This window comes from Columba livia, chromosome 21, assembly GCF_036013475.1.
Source record: "Columba livia isolate bColLiv1 breed racing homer chromosome 21, bColLiv1.pat.W.v2, whole genome shotgun sequence".
Classification (NCBI taxonomy): Eukaryota; Metazoa; Chordata; class Aves; order Columbiformes; family Columbidae; genus Columba; species Columba livia.
The window spans coordinates 1906122-1916386 of NC_088622.1; the positions used below are offsets into that span (position 1 = coordinate 1906122).

Consider the following 10265-nt stretch of genomic DNA (forward strand, 5'->3'; position numbering starts at 1 on the left):
CGATCCGAGTGGTGACTTGTGGCGCTGACCGGGCAGAAGCCCCGCGGTGGGACGGGCCGGGCCGGGCCGGGCCGGGAGCGCTGCGGGGTCGCGGCTGCGATCGCGGCGGCTCCTCCCGCCCGGGCCTCGCTGCGCTGCTGGGGACGCCGGAAGTCCCGCCCCCGCCCCTTCCGCCTTGTTCAAATTCCCAACCGCTGGCGTCACGCCGCGCTCCGTTCGGCCCCGGAGGCGAGCGTCTGACTTCACCGCGGCACGGCCAATCGTCGATCGCCGCTTCGTCGCGTCTCACCAATAGGCGACGAGAAGGGGAGGGCGGAGGCACCGCCCAGCGGCGACGCAGCGTGCAGCCGGGCGAGGCGGCGGCGGCACAAGATGGCGGCGGGGCCGGGTAGCGCGGCGGCCGCGGCGGCGCTGACGGGGAGCGGCCCGGCGGGGCCTCAGGCCGGCGGAGCCACGGCGGCGGGATCCGGGGCGGCGGGGAGCGGGGCGCCGGTGCCGGGCCCTGGGGCGGTGCTGATCGGCGACCGGCTGTACTCGGGGGTGCTGATCACGCTGGAGAACTGCCTCCTCCCCGAGCACACGCTGCGCTTCACCCCGTCCATGAGCAGCGGCCTCGACCCGGACACCGAGACCGAGCTGCGCGTCACCGGCTGCGAGCTCATCCAGGCGGCCGGGATCCTGCTGCGGCTCCCGCAGGTGAGGCCTCGGGCCCGGCGGCCGCGCTCCCGGCCCGGGCGGAGCTTCGTGCGCTGGGCCCGGGGCGCTCGCAGAGCGGGATCCGGGGTGAAACGGCTCCTTGGGGCCGCTGGGCCTCCCCCTGGACCTGCGGCCTTTCCCGGCGGAGCAGGAAGCGGCTGATGTAACCGGGCGGGGCCCCGGGCGCTCCAGTGCGCCGTCATTGTAAGCTCCGTTGCGTTAAGAAGGATTTCTGGAGCTCCTTTGGTTCGCCCTGACCTCGGAAAGGATTTTTTTACCTTGGCGAGCTCCAGTCTCAGGCGGCCTCGTCACTCTCTTGAGCGTAAAACTTTCCAGGCGCCTTCTTGTCTTGTTTGATTTGTGTTATGAGTATATGCACATCATAGCATGATTAAATTCCCCACCTCCTTCCACGCTGAAAAACGAAAGTTTTTCTAATGTATTCTTATAATTTGTGCTTTTATGACGTTCTAGTGTTTGCCTGCGTTTTTTTTTTATTTTTTAATTTAATTTGTGGTGTGTTTGCACACTCCATAAAAAGTCTACAATTTAACATATGTATATAACTCACAGTGTGATGTTGATCACATTTTGGGTAACTTATTTGGTTGCTGAGGTGGGTGTGCTAGTTTAGATACCACCGAGCTAACTCCTGTAATTAATACAGCTTAGCTCCTCTTCTGGGTCTTAAATCCATTGAAATCATTCCAGGTAATTTCTTTTTGGAGCTGTTAGTTGTTTTGTTAACGTCTCTTGTGGTTATTTCCTTTATAGGTGGCGATGGCTACGGGACAGGTGCTATTTCAGCGTTTTTTCTATACCAAGTCTTTTGTGAAGCATTCCATGGAGGTAAGAAAATACTAAAATGTGTGTACATGTCTACAGATCTTATTTAATCTTTGATCTGTTTTGGCAAGTTGTCAACTTGTGTGTGATCAGAGTGTTGGTAACTAGCCTGTAAGTTTTACTTATTGATCACCATGGTTTTACAAAGCTGCATAGTACTGATTTGGTCGCAGTTTTAGTATTTACTTGTTTTACCACCGTTTTCTCTGGCTGTCCCTCCTTAAGCTGTTGGAGGCGATCAGCTCCTCGTGGGAGCAGAACATCAGTGTCTTGTGGTCCTTGTATTTCAGCACGTGTCGATGGCCTGTGTTCACCTGGCATCCAAGATTGAAGAAGCACCGAGGCGCATAAGGGACGTCATTAACGTGTTCCATCGCCTCAGACATATACGGGAAAAAAAGTAAGCGTGGACTTTGGAAAAATCTGAAATATTTGTGTTGTATTTTAATAGTTAAACTTCGTGGGCTGATGATGGTATCGTTCCCTGCTTTGTGAATCAGGGAACATCTTGAAGGGATGTCATGAAGGAGAAAAGCGAGTTGGCCCATTTTATTAAGCAAATCTTTTTGGTCTTATAAATAGTGATGTCTCTTATTTTTACACAAACACAATTTAAGCTGCATACGAGGACTGTTTGAGGTTAAGGTTTTCTTCTTCAGAATTTGAAATTGTCTTGCAGGAAACCTGTGCCTCTCATACTGGATCAAGAATATGTGAACTTGAAGAATCAAATTATTAAGGCAGAAAGAAGAGTGTTAAAGGAGTTGGGATTCTGTGTCCATGTAAAGCACCCTCATAAGGTTTGTACTAGATAAGTTAACTTCTCAATATTTAAGTGTCGCGTGTCAGACTAGGAGGAGACTTGGAGGATGTAACTACTGCAGATGTTGAAGTTGGTGCTTTACTACCACGAGCATATTATGCCTTAAGTAGCTGAGTGCGGTAAATGAACCTCCTACTTCTGTGCCAGCAGAACTTGAGATCTTGCTCCTTCTTCCCCTAAAAACTGCTGTCTTAAGGTCTTTTGAAGCCTATTTGGCTTTCAGAATTCACTCATGTTGTCAGTACCCCGGAGGACGATGCTACTTGTTTGGTAATTACTATGAATTTTTGCTATTAGGAGCAGTCCTTTTATCTGCACCCTTGTTTCAAACCTAAGGAAAAAAAACCAGGACAGAATAAACCAGTGATGCACGTTAGATCTTCTCTCCGCAAATCCTGTTACGCTTCTGTTACTGCTTATTGCAGCCAGCAGTGTTTTCTCCCAAGTTACAGCTAAAAAGGATTCATGAATTGTGTAGGAGAACATACGTAGTTTGCAAACGGGTGAAGACAAGACGTGTAGGGGAGTAGCGTGATGGCCGAGCTCGGAAGGTCAGGTCTGGTTGAGTGTCACCTTGTGCAAACTTTTGCATTGGAGAGCGGGAGCCGTGTGGATGAACACGGGGGACGTGCCAAACGCTCGTGTGGAGCGTTTTAAACTTGAAAGAGAATAACGGATGCCTCATGGATGTCCCTCTGAAATAAATAGGTGGCTCTCAAGATTCTTGGTAATAACTCGATAACCCATATCTTCCAGATAATCGTTATGTACCTTCAGGTATTAGAATGTGAACGTAACCAGCACCTGGTCCAGACGTCATGGTAAGTTGATTTTCTTTGTTCTAAGAGACCAGCAGGGGCAGTAGCAGAAATATGTCACTTGGGGCACTCTGGGCAGCACGCTCAGGAGTGATTGTGGGCCGTACCGCACAGCTCCGGTGTTTCTTGGTGTGCCCCAAACTGCCACCCAAATGTTGATGGGCCTCTTAAGTCAGAGGCGCAGTTTTAATGGTAAGGTAGCTTTCCAGCCTGACTTCTCACTTCCCTCCTCTCTGCTTTTGCTTTTCAGCTGAAGGGAAAACGTTGGGTGGGTTATAGTGTTTTCTTTGTTGTTGTTTTCGTTCTCCAGAGCAAACGATGTGTGTTAAAGTCTGTTAGCAGTGCTGGGAAGTGGCTTTTCCCAGGGCTTGAGCTCGATTATAGGTGTATTAAAAATTCATCACAGATAATGATCTGTATGGATCAAATCTATGTGGATAATGCAAGATGTCAGCTTGTAAGACTGGATAAACTCAATGTTTCCATGTTTGCCAAGAAATGTCCTCTGCCTTGTCACTCATTAGAGTAGAAATTTGCTTGGGGTTGGGAAGCTTACGTAAAATTCCAGGTCTTAAACTTAACAAATAAATAATGCTTTCTAACAATAGTGTGGTTGAAATACCTGTAGTGAATCCAAAGATCATATTTCTGCTGACTGAACTGTCTGGTACTGTGAGCCGTGTGTAAGAGAACCAGTTTTGACTTTTCTTTTCTGTACTCTTTTAATCAAAGGGGAGCCTCTGAGGGTAAGTGACTAAGACTTCTGCTCTGCTGCCCGAGCCTGTGGTGCAGGGATAGCGTCCGTCTTCAGTCAAACCACAGCAGGCTCTCCAAAGAGAACGCTGACTCTAGACAGGTGGTATATACGTGATAGTAGCGTAACTGGCCAAATGCTGCTTGTGCTTATACTATTTTGACTTTTATTTTCATTGTGCGTTTTGACTGTTGTATATTTTATAACCTGCTTGTTGAAATTCTGAAAGTGTTTTTTTTTTTTTTTAAATGTTATATTTCTATAACTGTTACTATGATGTATTTGTAAATGATAAAGCAAGTTAAGGTGGGGTTTAAGTCTTAAAGGGATGAATTAACGCAATGAAGACTAAAATCTGATTTCCATATGTAAACCACTTAGAAAACATTTGAGTAAATGTGTGATGCTTGGAGTCAAAGGTGATACTTGGGGCTCAGAGAAACTTCCCACTCCCAGATTTCCCAGTATCGGTGCATGAAGTACAGGAGCGTGGGTTACAAACTTCTCCTTACCAGTTTTCCACTTATTATTAAAGGGTGAGGGAGGAAATTACCCCACTTGTCAAATGGTTCAGATGTTAAATCGGTTGTGTACTGATGCGTGTTGCTTCCAGTCCCTCAACACTGGTGGATATCCAGTACAATCGTTTTTTGAAATGTGCGTTTTCACATTACCCTTTTCTTAAAATATTGTGACAAGGATTCATTTCTTCATGTGTCTGATTCTGAGCCCACAGGGAAAAATATACGGATGCCAAACTTGGAAGCAGGCACGTTTTTCAATTGGGCAAATTAGAAAAAGGCTGTTTGGCTTCCAGCTGTTTGAAATACCACTTTTCTTTACCGCTTCTTCTGCCAAAAGGTTTGTGCTGTTTGTAGTGGGATAAGAAGAGGAGGTTTTGAAGTTCCTTTCCCCCAGAAAGATGAGCTGATGTTTAGCGTTGCTTTTCTGGGGTGTAAACAGGAACTTAAGAGAAGCGGGACAGGCGGGAGTTTGATACGCTTGGGATCCAAGTTCCTTTAGTCTGTCCTGTGGAAAATGGTTCCAGGCGTGTGGGCTGTGGTCTCTGGTTTGGACGTCTTGGGGTTAGTGAATCCTTGTGTACTGGGTACCCACCTGGTTAGGACTTTCTTTTGAGACTTTAAATCATGGCTGGTTTCAGCTTTTCCCCATCTGATACTTTGCTTGACATGTTTGCTCAAACATCTAGATCTTTTTAAGCACATCAGCTGACAGATTCAGAGGAAGTTACTTTGTGTATTTAAGATTTAGAAGAATAATGCTTAAGTGTACTGACTGGAATATATGCAATATTTTTACAGTTTTCTCATTCTGTGAATATTCATTTTAAGCAACCTTACTGAAATGGGACAATTTGGAAACCGTGTTTCATGTGCCAAAGAGGAGATCTGCCTGAGCACTGAGTATTCTCCTGAACTGATGTCCCCAAACACCCTCATTTCTTCTGTGGCTGCTTTTTGCATCAAAAAGAATTCCATTCTGGATGGAAAATACGCTTCTGAAGGAAAAGGGACCCCGTAAATCTCCAGTGGAAGTCGGCGCCTGCTGCAGAGAACTGTGATTTCCTGGGAGAACTAGAGGAGCTGCAGCTTGCGGCAAACGTCGGGGTTCAGCCCTGTTGCAGAGAAACATGTGAACCTAAAACTCTCTGAGTACTTCAGATCACATCGTATGTTGTCTTGATGGAAGTGTCTGTTGCGTGAGAGCAAGCCAGTAGAGACCCAGAAGGAAAAGTGAAGTTAAAATTGGTTCTCTCCTCACAAGTGAATTTTCAGCAGCCAGTCAGTCAATCAAACTTAATTTCTGTCACACGTCCCTCCCCTTGAGGGATTTACTTTTTTCTAGTGAAGTCATTCAACTTTTCTTTAGATTTTACAGGAGTATAGTTTTGATGTCTAGTAACTGAACGCAGAAAGAACTAGTCTTTGTAGAAGTAAAACCAAAACAAAACCCCACCAAACAACTTTGCAGTGCCGTGCAATGTTTCTGGTATCCTGTCTTTCAGGAACTACATGAACGACAGCCTGAGGACAGACGTCTTTGTGAGGTTCCAGCCAGAAAGCATTGCCTGTGCGTGTATTTACCTCGCAGCGAGGACACTGGAGGTGAGCGGACAGTTCCACTAATTCCACATGCGTTAGGTCTTCTGCTAGAAGCAGAAAACAAAACGTCTCTTCCCCTCCCTTTCAGATTCCACTTCCTAATCGTCCACACTGGTTTTTACTCTTTGGAACAACAGAGGAAGAGATTCAAGAAATCTGCTTAAAAATTTTGCAACTCTACACTCGGAAAAAGGTTTGTTTCTTTTTCATTTCTTGGTAAAGGAGCCTTTACTAAAGGCTGCTGCTCAGAACATGAGTTGGAAAACCTCCTGTTGTAGACGAGCTGCAAGTGTGGTGCCTTAAGTGAAACACGACAGTAGTTGCAGTGTCTGGATCTCTTTAGGATTTTTGGTGAGTTACCAGCAAGTCTAGTTTACTGAGTTTTCGTCACAAGTGTTGCTCCTGTGTTCACAGGTTGATTTATCTGATCTGGAAAGTAAAGTGGAAAAGAAAAAACTGGCTATCGAAGAGGCAAAAGCACAAGCTAAGGGTCTGGTACCCGAGGGAGCGCCAAGTTTGGATAACACATCAGGATTTTCCCCTGTCCCAAAAAATGGTGAGGAGTGGTTCACTTGTTTTTAATAAGTCTTTCTCATCTTAAGTGCACATTGACCCTTTTGGAATGCGTATACAGTGAGGGTGGTTGGTTTGTTTTAAGCTCGCTTCTAGCAACTACTCAAATAGCAGAGTTTGGATAGCACTCTAACTTTGTAATTTCTTGGAATAGATAAACCCTAAAATTAAAGTAGTCTAAAATTAAGGTTAGCTTAAACTTCTGTAGTACAGGGACTTTCTTTTAGGTGTTTTGGCAATAAACAAACCCTTGCGATTGGCGTGTTACGCTAAAGCAATGTTAAAGCACGGGGACGATGAGGAGCTCTAGCAGGAGAAGTTTTGGGTGTTGGGTGGGGAATATTTTCCTGTGTATTTGGCCAGAAGTTTCCAGTCTGGTGTGTGTCTTGCCTAGAGAACATTCCCCATCTTCCTCTTCAGTTTGCCTTTAAAAAGATACTGAATAATGGGCAAGAAAAGGAAGTTGTTCTTCCTTGAAATGGCTTTGAACACTGTGTTACTATTGCAGTCAACTCCGTGGTGTTGCTTCAATATTTTGATGAAAATGTTGCGGATTAACTTCTGCTTCCTGTGGATTTCTTGAGATCTGCTTGTTGTGGGTGGTTCTGTGTGTGTGCACATATACACGAGCTCCACGTGTACAGAACAGATTGTCACAGAGGTGGTGGAGCGGGGCGAGAGGAAGCTTCACTCTTCCAGTCACTACCCGTTCTTTCAAAACAAGGTAACAAACACTTGTTTTTATAGAGTCTCCAAAAGAGGTTAAAGGAAATAAACCTTCGCCGCTACCTGTTCAGGCGATGAAGAATGCCAAAAGGAAAACAGAAGGAGCAAAAAGAATGAGTTCAAATAGCCCAGTAAACGGGTAAGGCTTTCAGAAGGAAGAAACTTACTGTTTCCCATGACTGCTTTATGGAAAAATAACTTAGTGTTTATTGTGTCTTGCAGAGTTCAGAAAGGAAGAGAAAGCAGAAGTCGAAGTGGAAGCAGAGATCAGAGTTACTCAAGATCCCCATCCAGATCCGCGTCCCCCAAGCACAGGTATGCGCTGGCGCGAAAGCGCGTGCTCTGAAAAGCTCTGGTGGTTTATTTGAGTTGTGTTGGCTCGGCTCACAGCCCCGGGAGTCGCGGGCGCTGACCTTGTACCTGTGCCAAACGGACTGAAAAGAGAGGGGAAGAACATTGGGACATTTTTTGCACGTCAGCCTGTTTATTGGTGATACACAACCCACCAAGCGACAGCGTTTGGGGTTTGGTTTTCCTCTTGAATTTCTTACATTTAGAGCTGGGTGCTTGCAGTGATAACTTTGTGAACTGTACTGGAGGAGTTAAAGCATTTTCGGCAGTAGATGGACTCTGAACTCCAGCCTTCATCGCATCGGCAGTTGCTCCTGCAAAACCTTCATTTAGAAGCAGGAGAAGTAGTTTCACCTGTATTGTTGGCAGTTACTCTTAGCTATTCACAGGTGTTTTCTAAGTAGGGGAGGAAAAAAATGGAAAACCAAGACATGACTACTCCAAACAGTTTCTACAAATCTGTATTTCTACAGTAATCAGATGTGAGCGAAGTCTGGGACACAGGATTCGTTTTCATGGGAGGCCAGACAACAGAATAAAATATCAAGTGCCTGGTCTCAAACTGTGCTCGCGCACCTTGGCTCTATAAGTGAGAAGCATTTGTCCATGTGGTACTTAGTGTGTCTGTGTTATGACTACATTTAGGGGCTAATAGTAACGGAGAGTAATCCTATTGAATATTAAGAGTATCATAGGCTTTCTCTTATTTTTCCATAGGAAGAGTGAAAGTTACTCCACGTCGAGCGGCTCCAAATCCCACAGCCGTTCCAGGAGCCGCAGCGACTCTCCTCCAAGACAGTTCAACCACGGTTCCAGCTACAAAGCTTCCAAGGTGAGAAGTTACAAGAAATCGAAAGACTACAAATACTCGACACACAAGCCGCGGAAATCCCGCAGCAGGAGCTCCTCGCGCTCCAGGAGCCGCTCCCGGGAGCGCTCCGACCACTCGGGGAAGTACAAGAAGAAGAGTCACTACTACAGAAACCACCGGCACGAGCGTTCGCGGTCGTACGAGCGAGCGGGTCATCGCTACGACCGAGAGCACCCTGGCCACAGCAGGCACAGGCGATGAGCAAAACTAAGAGTTGTTTCCTTTGGAACTGCAGCAGCGGAGCTCTTCCCCGCTCGGCCTTTGCAGTGTGTAGGGTTAACCTGTTGTAAACCATGAGTAGCGTCCATTCTGCTGCAATTCTGTACTTTATTGTGAATCCAAAGGAAAGATACTAATGTGATGATGTGAAAGAATTAATGTGTCACCTCATACCGCCGCAGAACCCGTCTGCGGACGCTCCTGTGCCTGCTGCGGTGGTGTGGGGACCGTAGCGCGGTGCAGTTGGGGCTGTGAGCAGGAGCTCCGCTGCTCAGCGCTTTGGGTTCTGGGCTTGCACGGTCCTTCCCTGCGGAACCCGGAGCCTCGAGGCGGTCGATACAACCCATGGGAGTAGCTTGGTGCTAACAAAGCTCTTTTCATACTGACTCAATTATGTTGTACAAATGTAAGGTGACCTTTTTTAGAGCTGTTGCCTATATTAGGTTATTTGTGTATATACATTTTGCAGTGTTACAGTACAGTATGGAATATGGCCTTACTAGCCTTTACACTTTATCCACAATGTAAATAAGCATTTGTTAATTACAGCTGGGAGGTATATACAGAAAATTCAAAACTTGAATTCTATCAAAAGACTTGTGTAGAAAATTCTGATAAATGTGAAAGTATTTAGCTCTGTGTATTGAGAGTAGTATATTTTTATCTGTGCAATGCTGTGTGCAGGCCACCAGCTCGTAAGACATTTCCTATATATGCATTTTAAGTGGTTTGGAATTCTTTACTCAGGATCTTTGACACTCTGAAGAGTTGGTAGTTTGTCGATCTGCATGCTTGTTGAAGAACAGAGCATTAAACAACAACAGCAAACCCCCCACAGCCCAGTAGTATCAGTTCTAGTGGTATATCTGAGCTGTTACTCTCATGCTCCCTGATTTCATTAAAGTATTTGATTTTCTATTAAATTTACTTGATAGCAGTTTATTATGAGCAATACCACTGTGCCTACTCATGAGGAAGGAAACGTGGTGCTGAATGAAGATGCTTTCAAATTGTAGCAGGTTTAAGACTCGCCTCCTCCAGAGAGACTTTAAGAGGAGTTACCGCGATTAAGTCTCAGTTCTGGCTACGGCCGTGACTTTCCTGGGGGCAGAGGAAAGGTAAGACCCAGATTATGCAGGTTTTGCTACACAATCATCACTTGGCATTAAAGAAATCAGCATCTGTGTTCTACAAGCTACTGTGCTTGTGTACAGAGCGGAATAAACAGTCATCTGCTTTCTAGTACATTTCTTGAAATCTGGAGAGGAAAAAAACAAGGGAGAAAGTGTGTATGTTTTTACATTAAAGTGGTTTGGTTCCAAAACAAAAGACATTATATCACGGGATGAAAACACATCCTGTTCTAGAAGGGAACAATCTGTCTTCACCAGCAGAAAGCCCAACGCTGCGCAGAACGGCACAGGGAGGGGGTTCGGGGATGAGAAGCAGCGCACGATGCTGTTGG

The 10265-nt window shown here is 46.0% G+C and overlaps 1 protein-coding gene across 4 annotated transcripts; it reads left to right on the forward strand.

Annotated features, from left to right (window-relative positions):
* The first annotated feature begins 241 nt into the window (after positions 1-241).
* On the forward strand, positions 242-9723 carry CCNL2 (cyclin L2). Of its 4 annotated transcripts, XM_065037884.1 has the most exons (11): positions 242-696; positions 1471-1545; positions 1833-1942; positions 2222-2342; positions 3122-3186; positions 5964-6063; positions 6149-6253; positions 6475-6616; positions 7381-7498; positions 7582-7674; positions 8428-9723. In XM_065037884.1, exons 1-11 carry the CDS (start codon positions 373-375, stop codon positions 8780-8782), a joined length of 1608 nt encoding a protein of 535 aa, XP_064893956.1. In that variant the 5' UTR covers positions 242-372; the 3' UTR covers positions 8783-9723. The 4 variants fall into 4 exon arrangements, with proteins under 4 accessions (XP_064893956.1, XP_021137514.1, XP_064893957.1 ...); XM_021281839.2 differs by lacking the exons at positions 242-696; positions 1471-1545; positions 1833-1942; positions 2222-2342 and having other exon boundaries at positions 2350-3186; positions 3916-6063; XM_065037885.1 differs by lacking the exons at positions 242-696; positions 1471-1545; positions 1833-1942; positions 2222-2342; positions 3122-3186 and adding an exon at positions 3201-5627.
* Positions 9724-10265: the final 542 nt, after the last annotated feature.